General features: G+C 43.8%; 1 protein-coding gene across 1 annotated transcript in view; it reads right to left on the bottom strand.

Annotated features, from left to right (window-relative positions):
• LOC308079346 (neuronal cell adhesion molecule-like) overlaps window positions 1–26,647 on the bottom strand; it is a 106,307-nt gene that overhangs the window by 10,679 nt on the left and 68,981 nt on the right. Inside the window, exons 9-24 of the mRNA XM_080420798.1 lie at window positions 25,800–25,911; window positions 19,174–19,358; window positions 18,684–18,815; window positions 15,695–15,838; window positions 15,248–15,359; window positions 13,559–13,725; window positions 12,636–12,783; window positions 12,042–12,166; window positions 10,881–10,982; window positions 9,816–10,013; window positions 9,242–9,312; window positions 8,463–8,688; window positions 7,252–7,367; window positions 6,804–7,008; window positions 6,352–6,474; window positions 5,275–5,451 (exon numbers count right to left, since the gene is read on the bottom strand). Coding sequence (XP_080276924.1) covers window positions 5,275–5,451; window positions 6,352–6,474; window positions 6,804–7,008; window positions 7,252–7,367; window positions 8,463–8,688; window positions 9,242–9,312; window positions 9,816–10,013; window positions 10,881–10,982; window positions 12,042–12,166; window positions 12,636–12,783; window positions 13,559–13,725; window positions 15,248–15,359; window positions 15,695–15,838; window positions 18,684–18,815; window positions 19,174–19,358; window positions 25,800–25,911 — 2,343 coding nt within the window. The remainder of the gene's footprint in view (window positions 1–5,274; window positions 5,452–6,351; window positions 6,475–6,803; window positions 7,009–7,251; window positions 7,368–8,462; window positions 8,689–9,241; window positions 9,313–9,815; window positions 10,014–10,880; window positions 10,983–12,041; window positions 12,167–12,635; window positions 12,784–13,558; window positions 13,726–15,247; window positions 15,360–15,694; window positions 15,839–18,683; window positions 18,816–19,173; window positions 19,359–25,799; window positions 25,912–26,647) is intronic.

Here is a 26,647-nt window from a genome sequence, read left to right as displayed (position 1 = left end):
GTGTATTTCTTTACCGAAAGTCCAATACTGATTACTTACTGTCAAACTAAAGCATCATACATGATTACATCATCAACTAATTTCAACCAATAAATCTGACATCCACCTGTAAATCAATTTTCCAAACAGATTGATTATGCTAGAAACATGGCAGACGTGTCATAAATTATCTCATTTGAAAGCTAAAAATGTGTAATTTTTTTTTAATTTGAAGAGAGAAATAGGCAATGCAGTAAAATAAACTTGATTCAGCACTGCCTTGCTGAAATATACAGCACACGTATTGTTTGATATTTTAACTTTGTGGTCCATAGCACCCACCATGCCCAGGATGAGCGCTCATAGCTGGGTAAAAGATAAGACTGTGTCTGGAGTGTCACGATACGGAAATTAATGACTCTTAAAAAAACAATTCAGTTTGTCTTCAAATGACTTAATTACACAAATGCCAGTCATGGATACAGTCACATGAGCATGCATTTTGCATTTTATTTTTTGGTGACTTTGCAAAGACCAAAGTAAAGCCTTACTGTTGTCTACAATATATTCCACAAATACATTCTTATGGTGTCCAAAGTATTCCCAAGTGATGCCTATGCCGTCCTCGAACACGGACGTGTTAACGGTGCCAAACACAGGGCCTGCAGGACGCACTGACCACATGGGAGAGAACACAGGAAGGGCTTTACTTCAAAATAGTTCAAAATGTTTGTAAAAAACATTTCAATGACTCATCTTCACCACTATCTTGTAACCATTGTCTCAATACTTTGCCCATAATATAGGCTACTTTTATACCAGCAAACATGAAACGGTAGTTGTGGTGGTGTCTGACATGGTAGGTCTACTAGAAGTAAATCACATTTTATCACAATAACTTTCAATTCATAAATACAATGCCACGATTTAGGTGTCTAAATGTCTACTAATGCAAATGGAAACCAGCGATTATGCATCAGTGCTATAACAAAATGATTGGCTTGTGTTAAATGACTACCGTTCTAGAATGAACAGGACTATGCATACTGTACGATACAAGTTAAACAAAATGTTCCCTCCTGTCCAGCTGCATTCAGTTTTAGAGCACAAGACCACTGGGTAGTGTGAGAGCTAAGGCAAATCAATCTGTCACTTACGTCTAGGCACTGTACAGTAAGTGATATTTTTATGTTAAAATAAGTGTTAGCTCTAGACGTGTTCGTTCAGTATCAGGGGTCTCCCCATTTCTCCAACTTTTAAGTAAACAGTAACATTTTCAAGTAAGGATACAAATGTCATCCAATCAGGAGAGAGAACTCCAGATTACAGGATAAACAAGCGAGCAGACAAAATTGGAACTGGAACACTATACATTTTAAGCTGATAAATGATCTTTGTGAGGTTCTCTCTCCTGATTGGATTACATTTGTATCCCACCTGAACATTTATTTTCTGTTTACTTTTCTGTTGTTGCTGAGAAATAACACTTTAGCAAGGAAATCCTTGATGAAAATGTCCATGCACTGTGTACAATCGTAATGACTGTAACAATCTCACATCAAACTCACCACAAGTAGACATGCACAGTACCCTTGTTCAAAGAAGTAGCCTTAATCATTGATTCTCAAAATATGGTCTGGGGACCCCCATGGGGTCCCTGATAGGGTTCCAGGAGGTCCCCAGGTCCATGGCCTAATGCATACCAAACTGGGGGTCCTTGAATTTAAAAAAGTTTGAGAACTGTGCTAGATGTGACATCATGCTATATCGCAGTGTAGGAATCAGAAGTAGAAACCTGGGAGGGTGGGGGCGGGTGGGTCAGTGAGGGGGGAGGAGGGGGTGTGTGTACTCTTGTGAGTCGGGGGACGAGAAGGTGGCGCTGTGACGGGGGAGGTTGGGTGAGGAGGGGGCTCAGTGAGGCCTGAAAGAACACAGAGAAGAGTGAGACAAGGCATGCACACACGCACACACGCACGCACGCACGCACACGCACACACACACACATTTGTATTACTACACTTGTGAGGACATCAACATTTTTGGATTGCAAAGAATGCCATTTTCTTTTCTTTTTTTGGCATTTGTAACCTACAAAGCCGCAATAGCCAATCTGCAAGCTCACAACAACGCGTCTATTTTCAGTAAACGACACTGGCGTGCAACCTAGTATCCTATTTATATTATTATTATTATTATTATTATTATTATTATTATTATTATTATTATTATTTTATTTATTTTCTGACTCAGACATAACCATGAACAAACCCAATCGATACACACATGTACTGTAAGCCTATCACTACGACTCAGACATAACCATGAATAAACCTGATATGCACATACACAGTATATACTGTAGGCATATTAGGCATACAGTAGGGAGATCCAGTTGTCAAGAGCCACAGATCCGACCGCTATGCACAGTATATGGTCATGTGCATATATGGGACCGACCGACTTCAAACTCGGCGCGCGCATCAGCAAGGATTTGAGGGAGTGCGGTACCTGCCGCCCGAACCTCTAGTACAATCAGGCTTACCTCTAACCCCAACCCCCAGATCTGACCTCTAAATGTCTTCTCCCAAACCTAACCCCAACCTGAAACTTTTCCAAATGGTGAACCTAAGTCTAAATGTCTTTAATAAGCATAACAACCTGGACCTGGACATTTTTCCTCACAATGCAATGTCTAATTCTCAAATTCTGTTATACTTGTGCAGACATTTGGCCCTCATATGTATAGTAATACAAGTACACACACACACACACACACACACACACACACACACACACACACACACACACACACACACACACACACACACACACACACACACACACACACACACACACACACACACACACACACACACACACACACACACACACACACACACACACACACGTGTATGTACCTGGTAGGTACATACACAACAACAGAGAGAAAGTTACAGAATGTATGTAAAGCTGCCATTTGATAATATTTGATTGCATGCTGCATTAATAAGTTACTATAGTTTTACTGCTGTGATTCAGAGTTGAGGTGAGCACCTATGCAGTTGCATCTCTCATTCCTTATGTGAATTAAACACGGTGGAAGCATTTATCCTGCATCCTTCACCATCCTCCCTTGTATTTCTCGCTCAGCTGAGTGACTTCATTAAATTAAGAAACATTTGAGTTGACAATTTGGGCCAGTGTAAAACATCACGTATGCTCATAATGGCAGGATGATATGACAGGGTCACTTTATCATGACATTATTCAAATGACCATGTAATGGTCTAACCAAAATCTGTACTCGTATGTATAAAAAAAACCATCACAGAACCAAATCTTTTCATTCCACAACTGCATAGGAACCCAAACTAACAGTCAACTCTGAAGCAATGTTTGCATCATTTAGTTCCAGTCAAATCTACCCCCAACCTACAGTAAATATCACCAGGAGTTCTACTTTCTTGTACTGTAAATACGAAGGGTAATAAGTACTCCATTAAGATGCTATTGTGTCCTGGTGACGGATTGTGCCCATATTAATTTAACTCTTGAGAGTGTAAAACTTTACCCCTAAGGGTCTATGCAAACTATTGTCTACACATTTCCATGTGCAGACAATACGGCTCCTATTCAATTCAATTCGATTTTAGTATGTTCTATATTCTATTGTAATGTATTCTGAAATGTTGGACTGCCTCTGTAAGGGACTGGAACCAAAGCTTGCAGACAACCAAAGCCTGAGGAGAGTATCAAAGTATCAGAGACAAGGTCTTTTTAAAGCAGTGTTTCTCAACTTATGTGTCGGGGTCCAAAAGTTGCCTGCGGTACGTTCTCACAGGGTTGCGGACAAGAACAGATGTAATGGGACAAATACTGTGCTGCTTGATACAACGGGTCCCAAGTGTGAAACCAGTTGAGAACCACTGTTTTAAAGCTTGTTCATTTTGGGAGTGGGAGGGGGGTTGGTTGGTTGAAGAGTTAAAGACTGAAAGCATGGCATGTACAGTAGAGCTTATTTTTGTCAGTGCAGGAAAGTCCTACGTTAGGCTAAATTCCAATGTTATCAATCATTTAGAGTAGGACATAAGCAATGGTGCTTGCAGATGCCATGGAAGCATATTGTAGCTACAGGTTGGAAGTACTCACATTATACTTAAAAAGGGAAACATGTGTCTTGTTTGGGACCACACATTTTCCAGTTTCCAACATAACATACTGTATGTTCCCAGAGTTACGTACTTACACAATATATCCTTGCCATCAACATGCAGTATGACACCAAACATTTTGCCTGTGTGTTTCATACCGTTTTCACAATGTTAAAACCTGGCATAGTAGGTTGTAAATGATTGTGGTGTTGAAACGCAAAATGCACTTTTCCCAAACGAGACACTGGTGTTGAGAATGCCACATCCCTTTTTAAGGTTTTATCAACTGTCAGAAATGCTAGCTAAGCTGGGAGATGGGAAAAGGGTAAATATCTAATGATAATCCGGAACATGCAGTTTCCTCCAGGGGCAGACTTGTTTTACCTTTGCCCGTCTCTAGAGGGGGCTGTTGAATAAGAGCTTCAGGAAGGAGGGAAGGAAAAAACAAGGGAGAGACAGTGTAAGAGGTTCAGTAAGGAAGAGACATCAGGGATCTGACATGTTTAGCTTGGGGAAGCTAGGTTTGCACCACCACAAACCAAGATAAGAGTAAGTCACCCCAGGCATACACGTGAGACAGACAAACAGACAAAAATGTGTATTACAGTCATTGGGTACTAAAGTACCCCATACACACATGCAGTGTTTTCATATTTCATATAATTCTCAAAACCAGCAAATGCAGCAAACCTTGCACAATTGAAAAAGACTCAAATGTCAATTGTATTATATTTAAAAGAAAATACTGTATAATGATAAAACAAACTCTTTTCTTGAATTCTGGGGGGAAACAAAACAAAACGTTTTGAGCAGATAGGAGTTTTACACCACTATGTAATAAAGAACACATTTATTTTTTTAATATAATAAGGGTTTTACAGATACAAATTACAGAATCAAGGGACATATTTATTACAAGGGTTCAGAGTAAGAAATCGAATTCCTAATTGATATTTAAATATCAAAACTGTCTTATGGTATTTTCTCTAATACGTCTCCAACACAAAATGGCGATTCTTCAGACAAAAATGGGTTTCTTACATTTAATTACAGATTGCTTTGACCTATAACTTCCTTACCCACTAGTTGCTTGTCCCTTGATAGTGCCTGAAAGGTGGTTGAATATAAATAGTAATGAGCTTACTTGTGTCCATGATTGTGACTGCCTCGTCTGTGATGGCAGGGCCAGGGCCCTTGATTGTCTTAGCGGTGAAGGAGAACTTGTAGCGCGTACTGTTCCTGAGGTTCAGCAGGGTGATCGAGGTCTTGTTGACTGGGAAGGTCATGATTTCCACAGGTCCCAACTCATTGGTGCTGTTGACTGGAGGAAGAGAAGAGAAGAGAAGAGAAGAGAAGAGAAGAGAAGAGAAGAGAAGAGAAGAGAAGAGAAGAGAAGAGAAGAGAAGAGAAGAGAAGAGAAGAGAAGAGAAGAGAAGAGAAGAGAAGAGAAGAGAAGAGAAGAGATGTTAGACTTCTGTTAATCTAGATTAACTTAAAGCGGCACTATGTCACTTCTTTTTTTAATGAATAAAATAACATTTTGTCCATTCTGTATAGTAGAATATGTTAATATAATATAACTTATACAATTGGGGTGGTTGTATTTTGTCTCAATGGTAAAAAAGCAGGACTTGCACATGAAACCGGGTTCAAATCAGGGGGAGAAGAGGAAAGTTACATAGCGCAGCTTGTCAGCTAAATGCACACTCAAAGATTTGAAAATAATGCTGCATAACACACTACAGGGAATTATTACGATTATCGTGCCCAGTGGAGCAAAGCCGCCACTGACACAGAGACGTAAGACATACACAACGCACAGGTACGTGCACACATAGACATGAAAGTTTGTCGCCGTACGACCTTCCTAGCCCGTGTTATTAAAGAAAAACGGGCGACAATGGCCAAAACTAAATCGAAAATCGGCGATCGGAAACCGGCAAAAGTGGCTGTTTTTAAGATGTTTTGGCCATTATCTCTGGAACGGAAGGTCCAATCTGCTCAGTTCAAAGCTTGTTGGATGCGTGACTTTAAGGACATTAAGCACGCAATGACATGTTCGGGGTTTCTGGCCTAAAGGTATGGTAATTGTTCGGTGCCCTTTTGAAATTCCAGCCCCTGCCTCTCCAAATCCCTCTGCACGTCCCTGACAACACATATACAACACATGGCATTACATGACTTCTCAATTGAGCAGAATTGTTGATGTTGCTTTTATTACCTGGTTGATATTTGAGTGTGTAGCCAGTAAGGCGTCCTGTGTTGTTGACTGGAGGACCCCATTCCAACGTCAGGGAATCGACGTTGTGGTTGCTGACCGTAAAGAAGGACGGTGGCCCCGGAACTACAAATACAAGAAACAAACCACTGTTTCTTTAGGGAAAAAAGGACTTGCCCCAATGAAAACAGAAGCAGCATGGACAATGGCTGCCATCAGAGCTACAGAGATAAACAAAAATATTATTATTATAGATATATTAACTATACTTTTATTCAGCACATAAAAATCATATCAATATCGGTTTTAAATGTGTACCTGGAGCATACAATTTCATTTGGATTCTCCCTCAAGCAGCAGCAGCTACTACTGTACATGTAACAGGATAAAATCACCTAATAATTGTACACTCCTATCACATAATTCTGTCCTGCGGTAACTCTGCAGCTACACACCTCCCTCTGGCATCTGAAAGCTATGGTTTAAGGAGGGTCCCTCTCCCTTGCCGTTGAGAACCGCGATGGAGAGGCTGTAGACACTGTACGGGTAGAGGCCGGGCAGGCGGCCCTCGCTCCGGTTCCCGCTGAACGTCAGGAACTGTTTCGTCTTGGCCTCCGTGGACTCTGTTTCTTCTAGGCCGCGTTCACGCCAGTAGTACACCTTGGTGAGACATGCAGGAGTTAGTGCACACCGGTGGTTCTCAAATTGGGGGCCAGGGACCGTCCTTGAGGGGGCCCTAAATTGGAACCCACAGGTGTGTAACCCTGTAAGTTATGGGGGTCCATTATCAAAACGTAACGCCTGTGGAACATGGCCTGCATTGATGGTCAACATGAACAAATTCCCATACAGTTAGTATGGGAATCTCATCACTCACCACTCGCTCACTCACTCACTCAGTACCTTATATCCCTGGAGTTTCCCCCTGACCGTGGATGAGGCGACAGGATGCCAGTGGACCTCTGCCACGGTGCTGTTATGAGCTATGACCTCTACACTCTCTGGGGCCGATGAAGGAACTGTGGGAGGGAGGGGGAGAGAGGGAGAGAGGGAGAGAGGGAGAGAGGGAGAGAGGGAGAGATGAAGACCTTTTTTAATCACAGATGCCTTTTTTTTGTTTTTCAAGCTAAATTAAGTGTTATGTCCTCTCCCAATGGAGAGGGGTAATTGTAATATGACCTGGATCTCCTGTGTGGTTACCAAAACATCTATCGCTCAAACAAGGTGCAGAGGGGATATATTGTGCTTCAGCTTCAGGCAGGGCTACTTGTCAACCAGTAGGTGTCCTACCAGAAACCAGGGCCTAACTTTCTCAATGAAAGACTATATAAATATAAATGTATTCATTAAAGACGCACTCCACACAATCTTTTTTTCTTTTTTTTTTTATGGTTTTGCTTTTCTATGAAAATCCTGGTTGTTTTTGACACTCTGCTTTTTTCTAACGCCTTAATATGGATTGCTCCAAAACTGGCCTTAAGACCGCCCTCTCTGTGAAAGCAGGTGTAGGGCGTGATGCGTGAGGGGTGACTCACTTAATTCGCATCATCAGGGACACGCCAATCACATCCTCTTCAAAGGCTTGAATAAACATAGCGTGCCTGTAATTCCCTGCTTAAAATTCATTTCTGTACTCAGCCTCTGATTGGACAACAGAGACCCACTTGACAGCAAGTAGAAAGTGGAGATGGAACTAGGAGGTAAATAGAGAAAATATGTGCGACACACTCGCTTCCCTCTGGTAACGACAGATGTTTTTTGGGTGAGAAAAATACTTGACAGAGGCATAATTGATAAAATATTTATAATTCTGACCAAGTTGGGATGTGTGAACTACAACTTTAACATAAGTCCCACATTGCAGCTTTAACATGTTTTAAAACATTGTCTATTAAACCAAACTATACATTTAAAAACTTGCCCCGCTAGTTTAAATTGACCCTACACTATAGACGAATCCACATACGCGCTGCCTGTAGCTGCCTGTAGGCGGCCATTGCTGCGGTGTCGCGTCCGCGGAGCGTTGACACCGCAGCAATGGCTGCGCGCAGGGCAGCGCTCCGTGGATTTGTGTATACTGTAACTCCAACTCCAGTCCAACTCCTCAAACTTACGGTTCTCTCCAGAATGTCCCAGCACCACCTCGGGCTCCGGGCCGCTGCCGTAGTCGTTCAGCGCTTGAACTTTGACCTCGTAAGGCACATAGGTGGGCGTTCCGGACACGGCAAACTGGGAGGTGTTGGTCACGGTTATCGAGGACCAGTCCTGGTCCACGTCCTTCTGTTTCCACTGGACCCGGTACTGAAGGCCTGGCCCGTTGGACTGCAGACCTGTCAATGGCTGCAGGAAACAAGATTATTTTTTTTTTTTAATACTTGAGTCAGCCGTCGATGAAAACCCAGGCAGACTCTGACTTGGACAGATGTGTTTTAACCACTTAAGCCCTATACAGCAGGGGTCTTCAACCTTTTCAGGCCAAGGACCCCCTAGCTGAGAGAAAGATAAAGCAGGGACCCCCTACTCTATAATGTATAAAACTGTGTTTCAGATTTTTTTCTTTTTTTTTACTTAGTCTGCTCTTTTTCCCCTCTACACCTATAGCCTCTTTGCCAAAAATTGCCGATCTACAAGCTCTCAACGCCTCGCAGCGCGAGGCGTTGAGAGCTTGTAGACCTGCTATTTTTGGCTAAAGTTCTCCTCAGAAAAGGGGATGCTAGGGTTCAGAGTGATTAAGGTAAAAAAAAGAAATATCACACAAAGATTTGGTGGACCCCCTGTAGTAGCTCTGAGGACCCCCTAGGGGTCCCGGACCCCCTGTTGAAGACCCCTGCTATACAGTATACAGTATTTTGCATTTCTTATTTGTATTACTTCATTGTCAAGGATAGCTTACCATCCAGGAGATGACCAGGTTGTTGGGATCTGTTCCCATTCCCTGAACATTGGAAGGGTTCTCATCTGGAGCTGAACAATGCAGAGTGAAACGAATACGTTGTAACTTAACTATCTTTAAAATGTCACACTTACAATATAATATATAGACCCTCCAGAAAAACCCAGGCAAAAGTCCTGAATTATGCAAGCTAAAATCCTTGCTTACGCGGGCTAAAATCCTTGATTTTGCTATGAAATATGAGGGGTTTTATGTGATTGTTTGCAGTGAAATTGCGGGAAGTTGCGAAATATGCGGAAAGTTGCGAAATACGCGACAACATGCGATGCGCATATTATGCGATGCGCCCTTTTTGAAAAAAAGGGACCCCCGCATAATTATTATTATTATAATCGCATAACCGCGTTTTTTTTGGAGGGTCTAACAATAGACTACAATATACTGTACATCACGGGGGTATATTTTTGGTCATATGAATAGACTACTGTCACATGATGCATTGCAGAGGACTTCATTATGCTCTTATTGAGGCATACTGTTGTATATTACATATGGATAATAGCATGCCCCTTACGTCCAGGGTTGGTCCTGTACTGTTCAGAGGACTGACTGGGGTGGCTGAAGCCCACGTCGTTGACAGCCAGCACCCTGAAGGAGTAGTAGACGTAGGGAGACAGTGCCAGCTGGGCCGTGGTGCTGGTACCGGCGACTTCCGTCAGGTTGACCCAAACGCCCGGCTGGTGGAGCAGGTCCTCGTACTGGATCACGAACTCTGCGGGCAGCGAGAGGTGAAAGAGGTTACAAGACGACACACTTTGTTACCACGACTAAGTTGTATACAGCAGTGGTTCGCAAACCTTTTCCGGATCAGGGTCCACTTGAAAATCTCGAAAGTGTTCGCGGCTCGCCCATCTGACCACTTTAACACGGCAGCCGAATGGTTAAGTGGTCAGATGGGTGGGCCGTGTGCATTTTCAGAGCATATTTTATTTCCAGCTTGGAACAACGAAACTAACATAGTATACTTTAAGTCCATATTTATCTGTACCAAAAACAAAAAGTCATTTTCAAGGTTTTAAAGAAAAAAATACCATGATTTTATTTTATTGTATAACTTTTGTAACCTTTTTTTTATGCTATATCATCATTAAAATCTTAAGAGTTTTGCCAATTATTTGGGGGCCCACTCGCAATATCCTCATGCCCCACCACGGGTTGGGAATCGCTGGTTTACATTACAGAAGGGGTCTTCAACAGGGGGTCTGGGACCCCTAGGGAGTTACTACAGAGGGCCGCCAAATCTTAGTGTGAAAAGACCTTTTTTTTACATTAAATTGAACCCTAAAACCCTTTTCTGAGGGGAACATTAGCCGAAAATAGCAGATCTACAAGCTCCCAATGCCTTGCAGATTGAGGGTTTTAAGTGGTTTAACTGTCTGAAAATACACATTAACATGAATCCAACACAACGCTACACAGGTCTATGAAGCTATCTATGAAAACTATGAAAACGTTTAATCTGCAACACAATTTTATACAATATGTAGTGGGGGGGGGGGGGGTCCCTGTTTCATCTCTCTCTCAGCAAAGGTGTCCTTGGCCTGAAAAAAGTTGAAGACCCCTGCATTACAGTACTCACTCTGTATGGGGCTGTTATGTTCATCTCCTGGGATCCAGGAAAGCTGGATGTTCTTGTCTACTTGGTCCGTCAACTCCAGATCTGTGGGAGGGTCCGGTTGCTCTGGAAAATACAGTGAAAGTCAGTCAGTGATGCACAATTTGGAAAACCCTCCTCTCCGCTGTTGGGAACTTTGCAAACACTGATAGGAATCAATGATCTCCAATCTATAAAAATGTATAATGATTGGGCGTTACTAGGTGTCACTAGGCGTTATAGTTGTTCTGTGTGATATTTATGCCTGTTATTTGCTCATCAGACTCAGATCATAATAATACATCATTGATTCTGTAAACGGAAGCTTAAGTCCCTCTGTAAGAATCCAACTTCTTCAAAATATAAATATTCTGTAAAACAACATAGATTTTTCAATGCTTAGCTCTTGTTACACCCCACAATTCACAATCCCTTCCCAGACACAGTGTGAGACACGTACAGCTATTGGATTGACAGACAATAATATTGAACAGAAATACAAACTAATGAGAAAGTGACAAAAACAACCCAAAAGAAATGAAAATAAGTACACAAAAACATCCGGATAAATGTACATAAACCATATACCTGCGACCATATCAGCATGTTTAGATATTATCTAAAAAATATAAATAATAATAACAAATACGTAAAAGAACGAAATGGAAGCTAGGAGTTTGGAGGGGAAGCATCGCTAATGTTTGTTTACCGTAGACAAGTGGAGTGGCCTCTGAGACAGCAAGAAGAAAGAGTAAAGTACATGTAGAAGTTAAACATAAGTGACATTTTAGAGCAAAGAGAAAGCAGGAAAATTGGTAGAAAAGTGGTAAGGCAGGCTCTAAATGTAACTGTTTTAGTGGAAAAAGTTTACAGGCGTTACAAGAAGTTCATAACACAGAGGCCCGGAACCTTCTGAGCACGGGAAAGTCTTGAAGGGCAATTTACACTTCATTGCTTGACACTTTTCTCTCGAATAACGTATTTTCAACTCAACAAAGTGACGTTGTTTGTTTTAACTGACAGAGGTGTCATTTGACACCTTCTTCACTTTCTTCATCCACATTTTCTTTTGTCACGTTTGTCAAAAGTTGCGTGCAATGAACTATATGTTTGCCGTTAAAAGGTGGACCGGAGATGTGAACGTACCCACAACAGTGAGCATGGCACTGGCCGAGTCGTGATCCAGAGTGGTGTTCATGACGCAGGTGTAGGTGCCTGCGTCCTCGTCTGTCACGTCTTTGATGGTCAGACTGTCGGTGTCCACCACAAACCTGAATAGAGACACAACAACCAATTGTGCGCCTATTTAAGCTGCAAAAGGAACTTTTATATCATACCCCACCCCGGGATTCAAACAAAATGTCTCCTGCACGGGAGACAATACATCTACTGCTCATCCAAGAGGCAATAGATTGCGTGTTATGAGCTTTAGGCAACGCTACTTGTCAACCAGTAGGCGTCCTACCTAACACCAGGGCCTAAATGTCTCAATGGAAGAGTAAGGAGACCACCTGTCCTCCAACCATTGCAGATGTACTGCAGCAGTTACAGTATATTGTATTAACATACTCTACCATACAGATTCAAATTGCAGCTTTAATGTTTGGAATTAGAACATCTATGTGAACTTTTCACAGCAGACATAATCACATGCCCCAAAAATATAGTTTTTTTTGTTAACTGTGGCACCACTAAAACTCTATTTCGTCTTCTAGTCCTTCATGTGTGTCTTGTCTCTACCTCTCGTCGTCGGGCAGTTCTCCGTTGTCTTTGAGCCAGGTCATGGTGGGGACGAGCGACGGGTCATGTTTGACTTTGCACTCAAACACAGCTTTCTTGTTCCTCTGCACCTCCTTGTACTCTGGCTGCTTCAGGATACGAGTGGGCTCTGGAACACAGAGAGCGGAGGAACACATCCAAAGGATCAGGGTTTGATTTGTATAAAAGAAAGCAGCATGGGGGGACATCTGGGGGGGGGGGGACTTTCTTCTAATCACTTGTGCCCTATATACTTCCGTCATTCGACGAATAGCTAAAATAGCCGATCTACTGTATAAACACGCAATGCCTCGCAATGCCGCGCATTGTGAGCATGTAGATCAGCAATTTTTGAAATTTTTGAAATAAAACACATTTCAGAGACATTTTGAAATTATTTAAAAAATAGGGATGCCAGGGTTAATGTGATTAACAAACATTTGTGATTAAATTGTTAAATTATATTATCACACAAAAATATCAAACATATCATCCGTACAGTCTATATTTCCTCCTAAATAAATCAATGGAAAATTTTACATCAATGCTTCTCATTTATCCAAAGTGGCATAACTTACAACATTTGTTGTGCCTTGCATGATGCTAATACAGCGGTGGTTCTCAAACATTTTCATGTCAAGAACCCCCACATTTATATGTATTTGGCTGCGGACCCCCGTTTGAAAATACGTTGTTTCAGGGACCCCCAAAAGAGAAGATTTGTCGATATGTTTCTATTTCAATAATTTTTGAATATCCGAAAAAAAATTAATGGGCTACGTGTTTTAATTGTTCCTCACTTTGCTGGGGACACCCTGGAACCCCCCTCAAGGGTCTCCAGACCCCCACTTTGAGAACCCCTGCTGTTATCTGTGTTTCTAAGTTCTGATTGGTCCATATCTGACCTTTAACCTCCAGGTAGACGTGGTTCTCCTTGGTACCCAGGGTGTTGGAGGCGATGCAGGTGTACTTGCCGCTGTTCTGTGTCTGGGCCACGTGGATCTGCAACGTACCATTCTTGTGGATCTCATAGGGGTCTCGACTGAGAATGCTGATCTGACTGTCTTTGAACCTGCGCAAGCAATGCCAAACATGTTACATCAGTGGTTCTCAACTTTTATTTATTTATTAATCCATTAAGACCAGGAACTCATCTGTGTCATTTTAAGATTTATTTGGCTATTCAAAAATAGCAGATATACAAGCTCATAGCGTGGCACCGAGTGCCGCGCTATGAGCTTGTAGATCTGCTATTTTTGAAAAATCTTGAAAATGTGTGCAAATCTTCTGGGGTGGTCCCTGGAAGTTAACAAAACATTTTGAGATGGGGTTCCGCGACCAAGTACATCTAAAAATGTTTTCTAAATCCTGCTATATCAGTGGTGCTCCAACCTTTCCATGTCAAGGACCCTCAAAATGTATTTGGCCGCGGACCCCCTCTCAAAATATGTTGTTCCAGGGACCCCCAGAAGCACAGATCGGAGTTAAAAATGTTCGCTTTAAAACATATACATACGTACATACATACATACATACTGTACATACTGTACATATATACATACAGTACATACTGTACATACATATATATATATATTCAAAGATTTGCAAAAAGATCCCACGATTTTTCAAAAAAAAAATCAGATCTACAAGCTCATAGCGCAGCACTCGGTGCCGCGCTTTGAGCTTGTATATCTGTTTCCATTGTGGTCGTATATACTGTACTTTATCTCAGGTCAAATTCACAAAGTGAAAATAGACAATCTACAAGCTCAAAACGTGTCACATCGTGGTGCGTTGTGAGCCCGTAGATCTACCATTTTGTCTATTTTCAAAACATTATGGAACGTCATTGAAAAGTCATGTCTATAAATGACATGCCCAAAATAGGGACGCCACGTTGAAAGTGGTTAAATTATTGACTTTTTCTATGCGTGTATTCTTCCAATTTGCAACTTAAATTTGAAATAAAAGCAATGGAGGTTTTCACTGTCTGGCACTGGATTATCACACCAGCCTTGGAAAAAGGCTGTGCCCAAAACGGTTGGCCACCAAATGCTAAATTGTACACATGGTTCTGTGGCACGATCAGGGAACAATGCCATGGAAGTGATATCTAAATATGTATACGAAGAAATGTATTATAATGAATGACCAATAAACTTCTACACAGTAAATCAATGTTAAAGCTGCAATCCAGAACTTAGTTTAATGAATACAACTATTTAACCAATCTTTATGATACCTATACGTTGTTATACCTTTCAAGCCGGGAACGCATCTGTGTCATTTTAGATGTTGCTATATATAGCAACATCATAATATAATTTCTTTTAATAAAGATTGCTAGGACACCTACTGGTTGTTGACAAGAATCTCATGAGTGCAATATCTCCACTGGACAAGCAGGGATTGACTCTTGGGTGAGATGTAGAAATGTGGTCTTTCATAAAGGAGAGAGGCCGGGGTTCGAATCTACAGATTGCAGCTTTAATTTTTACTCTGAGAGTGTACAAATGTAACCACATGGACCCATACATTTGTACGGAGGTTTTAATTAACACAGAGGAGTTTTGTATGTTCTCTTCTCGTCTCACCATGTGATATTTGGTATTGGAGAGCCAAACGATGCACAGTCCAGTATAGCAGGGCTGTTAGTGATGACCTGGTACACTTTGTTGGATTGAGTCAGGACTCTCGGAGGCTCAGCTGTAGAAAGAAGAATATTACATATACTGTAGTCTCGCATAGCCAGACAACTATTCCACAATCTCCGAATGCTATGTAGAGTCTGGAACTACACCTGGTTTCTGAGCTGACCACAGCCCACCTCTGAGGCACAGAGCGAGAAATTGTGCCATATCTTATAATGAACATCAGTGAGGACCAATTATATGAAGATATGGTTGAAAATGGTACGAAGTGCTCCTTTAATTGAGTTAAGTGTACAGTTACACATTACTCAAACACCATTCAATTTGCATTCACGTTTTACAGTTGAATAGTTACCATTTTTAACAAGGAAATCTTCAACTTGAACTCACCAAGCACATTGACAAAGGCGTTAGCCAGCAAGTAACCAAACTCATTGGATGCATTGCACTGGTACACAGCACTGGAGCCTGTCTGCACGTCTCTGAGGATCACCGTATCACCCTCCACTGTCCGGCTGGGGTCTTTGGGTGCATCTGCAAAAAGATCACAAAGGGCCTTTTAACATCATTTATATTGTCAATGCTTATATTCCTCAACCACAACGGCTAAATGGCCCTGTTGATGACTTTGTTATGCTGCCTTCTTACGGCTTAATATTCTTAAACTAGGGACATAACCATTGCCTTTAGCTACAATACCATCTTTCCCAGGCCCAACAAACCAAATAAATCATCATAGGTCACAAGTGGTGGAAAACATTAATAGCATTAAGTATTGTAACTGAAAACAAGCTGTCCTTCTCTCTAAATACTGATGCACTGCTTCACCTTCCCAGTATGCACCTTCCCACGTCAAGTCTAATTGTCATAAATACTGTTTTTATGGTGTTCAGTAGGCCTAACCTCGACTAAGTCGAATAGTCGACTGGTTAGTCGCGGGGGGTCCGAGTCGACTGCGTGTCTCTTAGTCGAATCTAGTCGAGAAAAAAAAAAAAATGCTTTTTTCTTTTTCTTTTTTTTTTTTTGGGGCCAAAAATGTTTTTAATTGTTTTTTGGCCAAGTCTACAACTGCAACCACACGTAACTTCCACTTTATTCTTCTTATTCCTCGTCTTTGTATTGGTATTGTGTGAGTTGGAGCGCCTCAGTGCGGCTGCAGAGTTCATGTGCAACCTCTTCCAGAGAGATAGAGACACTAGAAACTCTGCTGGAGACACAAAACAAACTGTGTAGACTTGGCCCTTTGAAATAAAATGTATTTTGTCACTAATTCTTTTTTTTTTTTTTTTTTTTTTTTTTTACATTAGTCGACTGCCAGTCGACTATTGGCAATTAGTCGCCAATTAGATTCGACTAAACAAATCCTTAGTCGGGGACAGGCCTAGTGTTCAGTGACGGGCCGATAAAGAAAGTAGATTTAGTTGGGTAAATCAATCAAATCAAACTTTATTTATATAGCACATTTACATCGACAGGTCGAACCAAAGTGCTTCACAGTACAGAGCATAGTAGCATAGACAGGCAATGAATTAAATAGAATTAAAAGCAATAGAGTAAAAATGAGTCTTTAGTAGGGACTTGAAGGCCGTCAAAGACCGAGCAGTGCGAACATGGAGAGGCAGGGCGTTCCAGAGATTGGGACCGGCCACGGCGAACGCACGAGCTCCTCTGGTCCTGAAGTGTGTGTCAGGCACAACCAGGAGAGACTGATTGGCCGATCTCAGGGCTCTTGTTGGGGCGTAAGGAATGATCAATTGAGCTAGATATGGAGGAGACAGGTCATTTTGGGCTTTAAAAACAAACACTAAAATCTTAAAATCAATTCTGAAGTGGACAGGGAGCCAGTGGAGGGAGGCGAGGACTGGGGTGATATGGTCCCGCCTATTGGTGTTGGTGAGGAGGCGGGCGGCGGCATTTTGCACAAGCTGAAGACGCCGGATAGCGGACTGATCAATGCCTACATAGAGAGCATTACAGTAGTCTAATCTAGTTAAAATAAACGCGTGGACGACTCGCTCGAGGTCGATACGGGGTAGATAGGCCTTTGCCCTGGCTAGAAGCCTAAGCTGAAAAAAGCTAGCCTTGACCACGGAGCTAATATGCTTGTTGAATTTGAGTTTATTGTCGAAGGTGACACCAAGGCTCTTAACACATCGGGTGCCAAACACGGTCTGAACCGTGTTTGCGCAGAGTAGCGGTCCGGTGCCGAACACGGTCCAGACCGTGAAATATGTCTTTTTGTTTTTTTCGTTTTTCTCCACACGGGCGGGGCTAGAGCAGCTCTGGGAGTACCCATTGTGATCTTGAGAAGGATAGGCCAGATAGATCACCGGAAAAACAAAAACATGGCTGCCATCCACTTCCTGTCTATTTCCTTCTTTAAAACACCTATATCTCCGAATCTGTTTCCGGTGGGGAAAACCGGTCATGCGCGATGCGCGATCCCCCCCCATTGTAACTCGCGAGTGAAATGTTATCGTTCCAGGCTGTAGCCAGGGTCATCGCGCAACATGAATGGATGTTTTTTTTTACATGGATTTGCTCCTCGTGGAGTCTAGAGCTTTAAACAGCAAAGCGCAGTCAATCGGGAGAATGCTGGCACCCAACGTAAGTTGTTATGAAAAAATGCTGGCACCCAATGTGTTAACTGAGGAACGGATATTATCACTGAGGGGGCCGAGTGGGGTGATGGGTGAGCTAGGGTTATTGTCGAAGATGATGACTTCGGTCTTGCTTTCGTTCAGAGTGAGAAAGTTTGTGTTCATCCAGGATTTTATATCAGAGAGGCATTTTAACAGTGGCTGGGCGGGGTCAGTGCTGGTCATATTTAACGGTAAATAGAGCTGAATATCATCTGCATAGAAATGAAATGATAGATTGTGTTGCTTAATGAGTGAGCCTAATGGGAGCATATAGAGCAGAAAGAGGATGGGACCAAGGATGGAACCCTGAGGGACGCCGCAGGTTAGAGGGGCCACACTAGAGTTAAAATCGCCTAGTCTAACTTTAAAACTACGGTCGGTAAGGTAAGACCTGAACCATAGTAGGGCAGTACCAGAAATGCCAACGTGGTGCTCCAATCTAGACAGCAGGATCCGGTGATCCACTGTGTCGAAAGCAGCTGACAGATCGAGGAGTACCAGGGCTGCAGGGCAGCCTATATCTGTGATAAGGCGTATGTCATTGAGGACTCTTAGGAGGAGGTAGCCGTTGCTGAGCATCATTTTCTCACTTCTCATATATCATAGAAAAAGTCAAGTGTTTTGAAAATGTACCAGGGGTGCGGTACAATCTGTAGTATTGAGACTGAAACCTCCGCTAGTTTCCTGTATGTGAGGTGGGAATCAGAACTGCATAGCTGGGTTCTTGTTTTACTCACTGTCGACGGGGACTCCGTTGACAAACCAGCTGATCTTAGGCTTGGGGTCACCAGTCACCATACAGGTCAGGCTGCCCGTCTCTTTAGGGGCCAGGATCAGGTTCCTGGGGGAACTGATCCAGAACGGAGCAGCTATACAGCGACAGAAAGAAACAAAAAGTGATGAAAATAATAATAATGGGAAAAACATTTTTCTTCTTTGTTTAACCAACTTAAATGTGGCATGTCATTATAGGTGAAACTTTAAAAAATACAATAAAATACATTTAAATTAATAGCGAAAATAGCAGATGTACAAGCTCAGATCAGCTATTTCCGGCACTTGTACGAATAGCAAAAATCACATTTAACGCCTTGGTGATGGGGCGGTCAGACTCCTCCTTGCCACCGGTGCTACAGTGCACCAGTAGAGCAATGGTCTCTCAGCCAAGTTTGTGGAAAAAACTAAACCCCCAAGCTGATCTGTTGGCTGACACGTCCTTCCACAGACCTTTAACATTGACCTTGATGACGTGGTGCACGCTGCCAAGGCTGTTCTTAGCTGTGCAGCGGTAGTCCCCGGCATCAGCCTCTGTAACATCCACGATCTTCAGTGTCTTCTTGAAGTCGTGCAGGGACATCCGGTCGCTGGGAAGCTCAGCGTTCTCCTTGCGCCAGGCGAGCTCTGGAGTAGGCCTGCCATGGAAACCAACACAGTAGCGTTAAGAACAGGGGAGGTTTACTGTTGTTGAAATTAGCATGTCGTCAAATGGGACACATCACAGTGTCCCCCTAAAGGAACGCTTGGAGTCAGCTGCCGCATTACAACACCGCAAACTGCATGATTGCTGCCTTATGAAGCTTGTTAGATTGACCGAGCAGTCATGACCAGAAGTGAGGAGGCAGAGGCAGGAAATATATAAAATCCACTTGGTGGGCCTTTATTCCAAAAAGTTACAGTGTTCATAATATACATCCTAACAATAAAATCATGTCCTCTGGGCACATGTTACTCTGACCAGCCCTACTTACAGACTGCATAGAAAGCAGCCTTTTATACTCCCCACCCTCAGGTGCTACCAACTACAGGGTTGCTCTATCATAATAATTTCCCATAAACCCCCCCGCATACCAACCCCAGCAATATACCTACTATGAAAACCACAATATGACATCACTTAACTGATCTAAATTAACTACCATCCCCAAACCCCACAATAACCCACAAACATAACTATATAACATTTTCCCCACCCCTGGCACAATCCTATCTGATGGAACCCTCCCGGAACTATAAAAGCAGCTGTTGTTTCCCCGGGGACTCTTTTAATGCTGCACCCTGGGAGTAGGAGACAGGAAAGGAAAGGTAAGTTGAGAAACATAGCAATAACATTTATTCTTAGAGCCCATAGCATAACTACTCTAACTCTGCTGTTTGTCTTTCACAGGTGACCCCTCCCCCGATGTTTGGAACACACATACATGCCAACAGATAATAAAGATTATACTTATAATCCATTACTTGTCTCCTACTTATTTATCATGTGCAATATCATACCATGTATAACTGTGTGTCCCCCGCCATATACATGAACATATCCCAAAGTCCTGTAACGTAACGGAGATTAAGAGGACCTCCGTTACATTACCTTCCCCCTCTCCCCCCAGAAGCACAGTACCTCAACATTCGGACCTACGGGACAACCAGTCAGCTACCTGGTTGGACTTCCCTGGCCGGTACTTGACAGTAAAGTTGTAGGGTTGCAAAGAAAGGTACCATCCAGCAATGCGCATATTTGCATCCTTCATCTTATGTAACCATTGGAGTGCCCGATGATCTGTCTCCAAGATAAACTTGCGCCCCAGCAAGTAGTATCTCAGCGTCTCAATAGACCACTTCATGGCCAGGCACTCCTTCTCAATTGTTGAGTACCGGGTCTCACGGTCCAGCAGCTTCCGACTGAGGAACAAAACCGGTTTCAGCTCCCCTTCCGCTTCCTGTAAAAGCACAGCCCCAAGGCCCACCCCCGAGGCATCTGTCTGAAGGGTAAACTGCTGGTTAAAATCTGGACTGTGTAGAACGGACTCGGTACTGATTGCCTGTTTCAAGTCTCTGAAGGCTTTGTCACTTTCTTCAGTCCACCGGACCTTGGTTGGTGCAGAGTCTTTAGTTAGGTCTGTCAAGACAGCAGCTCGCTCTGATATGTGCGGTATGAATTTGCGATACCAACCAATTAGCCCCAGATAGGACCTTAGTCTCCTCTTCGTGGTTGGGATAGGATAAGATGAAATAGCCTCCACCTTACTCACTTGAGGCCGGATGACTCCGCCCCCAATGACGTAACCTAGGTACTCCACTTCCCTTTTCCCCAATACGCACTTACGGGGGTTGATTGTCAGCCCAGCAGCCCTGATCCGATGGAGGACCTGTTGTAGGTGGGCCAGATGTTCTTCCCAGGTTTGGCTAAAGACCACCACATCGTCAAGGTAGGCTGCAGAGAATCCAGAGACATCTCGCAGGACCTGGTCCATAAGCCTCTGGAATGTTGCAGGGGCACCATGCAGGCCAAATGGCATAACTCGAAACTGGAACAGACCAGAAGGTGTTGTAAAGGCAGTCAGTGATTTGGCTTCTGGTGCTAAGGCCACCTGCCAATACCCTTTACTCAGGTCCAATGTACTGATAAACTTTGCCTTACCCACCCTCTCTAGCAGTTCATCAATTCTGGGCATCGGGTATGAATCAAACTTAGAAATGGAGTTTAGGTGCCTGAAGTCAATGCAGAATCTTAAAGAGCCGTCCTTCTTCGGCACCAGGACCACAGGGCTGCACCACTCACTGTTCGATTCTTCAATGATTTTCATCTCCAACATCATCTGTATCTCTTGCTGCAAGGCTGGCACTAACCGCTCTGGGATACGGTAGCTTCTCTTCCGGCAGGGTGCCACCTTTTCAAGGTAGATGTTGTGGTGGACTAGATTGGTGAACCCTGGTCGCTCTTGGAACAGCCCAGGATCTAGGAGAGCTTTCATCTCCTCCTGCTGTGGGGTTGTGAGATGAGTCACATCCACTGGGCTGGGTTCTGCTGTGCTGGTCGGGAACACCAGCTCCTCCACTTCCTCCACCACCGCAGGTCGGATGAGGAACTGTTGTACAACTGGCTCTGGATCTGGATGGACATGGAATTCTTTTAACAGGTTAATGTGAAAGTTTTGATGTTTCTTCACTCTGTCTGGCATATAGATTTCATAGGTGACCTTACCGATCTGTTTGGTGACTTCATAAGGCCCCTGCCATTTTGCCAGCAGCTTACTTTCACATGACGGTAGCAACAGCAGTACTTTCTGTCCTGGTTGTAAGACCCTTTCCCTGGCATTCTTGTCATACCACGTTTTCTGTCTCTCTTGAGCAGTGACCATGTTCTCTTTTGCCAGAGCAGCCATCTTCTCCAGTCTTTCCCTCATCTTCACCACGTATGAAACAACATCCTCCCCTGGCCCCTTTGGCTCCTCCCAGTAGTCCCTCAACAGGTCCAGGGGCCCCCTCACCTGCCGTCCATAAAGCAGTTCAAAAGGGGAGAACCCAGTAGAAGCTTGTGGCACCTCACGGTAGGCAAAAAGAAGGTATGGCAACCACTGGTCCCAGTCGGAGCCTGTTTGAGACACAAACTTGCGCAGCATATCCTTTAGGGTCTGGTTGTACCGCTCAACAAGCCCGTCCGTTTGGGGATGATAGGGGGTGGTTTTAATCCCTTTTACACCTAACAGCTGATACACTTGTTGCAATAATTTAGACAAGAAATTAGTTCCACAGTCAGTGAGGATCTCTCTGGCTACTCCTACCCTGGAGAACAACTGTAATAGGCAATTTGCCACGTGTCTGGCTTTGACTGACCTCAGGGGAAATGCCTCTGGGTAACGAGTGGCATAGTCACAAATAACTAAAATGAAACGGTTACCTGAGGCGCTCCTTTCTAAAGGTCCTACTACATCCATGCCTATCCTTTCAAAGGGCGTTTCAATAATGGGCAATGGCTGTAAGGAGGCCTTCGCTACTCTCCTCCTTGAGGTAATCTGACATGTGTCACATGAGCTGCAAAAGTGTGAAAGTTGGGTGTACATGCCTGGCCATGCAAATCGGCTACTGATTCTGCGCAATGTTTTGTAAAACCCCATATGCCCGGCCCAAGGAACTGAATGGCCTAGCTCCATGACTGTATGCCTGAGGGACTGGGGTAATGCTAAGGCCTCACTACTGCCCTGACACTGGTACAGAATGCCTTTCTTAATTACGTAGGTCGCTCCCTCCAAACAGCCTACCCTTGCCTGTTTGCGCCCCTCAACCTCTGATACTTTCTGAAACCATAACTTCAGTGTAGGATCCTGTCGCTGCAGTACACCTACATCAGGGGGAATGTCCATGTCTAAGGGGTGGTCGGGTTTGGGCAACTCTGCGCTTTCCCTAGGGGTACCCAAAAATGTGTCCCTTCGCTTTTGGGTCTTGGACCGTAGTGGCTTCTCTGGACCTGCCTTCAGCTCAGCGTCATAAAACGGTAGTTCCCTGAGGGCCTCCCTTGCACTCTGCGCCCTAGTGGCCACATTACAGGACTTTGATATGGTCCCTGAATCCTCCTCCAACTCGACCTTACAGAGCACTGACTCCTCGGCCACTTCTACTGCAGACACAGTTTCAATGGGAGTAAAAGACTTGTGACTAGACAGGCTATTTTGTGGCTCTGTGGGTTGTAAAAAATCTAATAAAGTGGGAACATCAAGTCCTAAAATGACCGGATATGGGAGCTTGGGTGCTAGTGCCACTGAAAGAAGAAATGTCTGCCCTTCCACTGTCAAATAGACCTCAGCAGTGGGGTAGGCCTTTACGTCTCCATGGATACAGCTAATGTTAGCCCTGTCATCAGTCCACTGTTCTCTGGGGACTAGGCTAGATCGCACTACAGTCTGAAAACTGCCTGAATCTACAAGTGCGTTCTCCCGCTGACCATTTATAAGCATTGACACCATACGACCTCTTTCCTGACTGACAGCAGTTAACCCAGTAGGTCTAGGAACAGAGCAGTGAAGAGAAGTTTTATTCTGTCTAGCAACAGGACATGAGTACTGGGTGTGGCCTAACTCATCACATTGATAGCACCTCAGCTCTGGCCTATCTGGCTTTTTGGTATAGGTGGGTCTAAATGGGGGGTCCTGCCTATTGTTGGAGTTTCTACTCTGGGCCTGACCATGACCACCCCTCTCATCCCCATAGGACTTACTTTTCCAACCGGGGGGACCACTCTGGTTGGCGGCAAAGCTTTGGCGGCCCCTCCTGGCAGAGAGGAACACTTCCGCAAGGCGGGCAGCCTCATCAGCAGTCTTTGGATCATGCTCCCGAATCCACACTTCCATTTCTGGCTGCACCATTCTCAGGAACTGCTCAAGGATCAAAAGTTCAGCCATGTCTTTAATGGTGGTGGTTTCTATTCGGACCCACTTGTTAAACATGTCCTTCAGGCGGGCGTATAGCTCACAGGGTGTCTCACCCGACTGGATGTTCAAGGCACGAAATCTCTGTCGATAAGTTTCAGGGGTGATTTCATATTTGACAAGAATCGCCTTTCTCACCTTCTTGTAGTTTTCTGAGTCCGCCATGTCCATGAGCACGTATGCACTACGGGCCTTCCCCGTCAAGAGGGGGACCAGACGGACAGCCCACTCATCTGGAGGCCAACGGCAAACGCGCGCCATTCTTTCAAATGTGGTTAAAAACTGTTCTATGTCATCTCCGGGAGACAGTGGCAACAGTTTTGGGTCTCGATGTACAGGTGACCTGCGCCTGGGCCTCACCTCCAGATCATCATCACCCCCACCGTCATCATCGTCCATCGTTCCAAGTTCTAGCTCCTCGTCGTCCTCTCCTCTCATCTCCTGTACTCGGCCCTCAATCTGGCGAAACTGGAGCTCCAAATTTGTCCATCTCAACTCCTGGCGAGACAGTTCTTTGTCATGCTTCTGTTCTCTGGCTGCTTGAGTTTTCATGAAAGTTTTCATCATGCCAGACAGCTCCTCCAGCGTGTCCCCGGTGGGGACTGCCGTGGCCCCCTGGTCAGTTCCCGACATCACTTCTACGTTATCAGGCTCCTCCTGTTCCTCATTTCTTCTTCCTCCTCTCCTCATCTTCACCTCCTCACCAAGGTCAAAAAAAATAAAAATAATCCCACTTCCGACACCACTTGTTAGATTGACCGAGCAGTCATGACCAGAAGTGAGGAGGCAGAGGCAGGAAATATATAAAATCCACTTGGTGGGCCTTTATTCCAAAAAGTTACAGTGTTCATAATATACATCCTAACAATAAAATCATGTCCTCTGGGCACATGTTACTCTGACCAGCCCTACTTACAGACTGCATAGAAAGCAGCCTTTTATACTCCCCACCCTCAGGTGCTACCAACTACAGGGTTGCTCTATCATAATAATTTCCCATAAACCCCCCCGCATACCAACCCCAGCAATATACCTACTATGAAAACCACAATATGACATCACTTAACTGATCTAAATTAACTACCATCCCCAAACCCCACAATAACCCACAAACATAACTATATAACATTTTCCCCACCCCTGGCACAATCCTATCTGATGGAACCCTCCCGGAACTATAAAAGCAGCTGTTGTTTCCCCGGGGACTCTTTTAATGCTGCACCCTGGGAGTAGGAGACAGGAAAGGAAAGGTAAGTTGAGAAACATAGCAATAACATTTATTCTTAGAGCCCATAGCATAACTACTCTAACTCTGCTGTTTGTCTTTCACAGGTGACCCCTCCCCCGATGTTTGGAACACACATACATGCCAACAGATAATAAAGATTATACTTATAATCCATTACTTGTCTCCTACTTATTTATCATGTGCAATATCATACCATGTATAACTGTGTGTCCCCCGCCATATACATGAACATATCCCAAAGTCCTGTAACGTAACGGAGATTAAGAGGACCTCCGTTACAAAGCTGAAGAAATCTTATGCAACAGAGCTGTTGGGGAGGTGTAGTGAAACATCTAGTGGCTGAATGCTGTCTACAGCACTTTTTAAATAGAGTACCAACTGCTTCAGGTTTGATAACTACTTACAAGCCCTCTGCGATACATTCCAGCTCCAGAACTCCTCCTCTCAGAACCATCTTGGTGCTGCTGGAGCCCTGAGGTACCATGAACGTAGGCAGGCGCTGTCCTATCGGGCTGTCTGAACACACAGAACACAAGAACCATGTCAGAGCCACGCTGAATGAAATATGGGTCTCTCAACGCATCTTTTACTAGGAAATATTTACTTTTCTGAAACAAAATACAATAATTTGTGAATTGTATTGAAACAAGTAAAACTGCATTGAGCACAAGCATCTGTCTTTATTCCCCCTAATTTCTTTAGCATATAAAATGTTAGGATTTAAAACAATATATATCATATATCATATATCATTGCAACAACGTTAGAAGCGCAAAACAACTGGGTCACACGATGGCTTTAGGAACCATGGCCAATGTGTGGCCCAGTTAAAGCTCTGGCTTCCGTTGGAACCTACAGCACCACGCACGCCCACAAACTGAAGATACACTGAAGTCTGGGAGAAGTACTGTAAGCTACAGTCTTCCATTCGTACTGACATGAGGGATGAGAGTAGAGAGCTCATCCACACAAGCAAACACTTCCAATCTTGAATTTGGTGGTATATATGTCATGATTGCCTGCTACACAATAACATGTGTGATAATTAACATGGGGGATAGAAAATTAAGTATGGAATATGATGGAATACAATACGATCGCTAACGTTCCCCACAACAAGCTCTCCTCACAGGCCTGTTCTGCCCAGTCACATTTCAACAATATCTGAGAGGCAATGTCAGACACGTTGCTATGATGACCCAGGGTTCCTTGCCGAGAACCCCCGCCCCCCACCCCATCAAAGTTCTGTCCC

The sequence above is a fragment of the Gymnoscopelus braueri genome, assembly GCF_963280865.1.
Source record: "Gymnoscopelus braueri genome assembly, chromosome: 23".
Classification (NCBI taxonomy): Eukaryota; Metazoa; Chordata; class Actinopteri; order Myctophiformes; family Myctophidae; genus Gymnoscopelus; species Gymnoscopelus braueri.
Note: the sequence above shows the minus strand (reverse complement) of the source record. Positions and strands in the feature narration are given on the sequence as shown.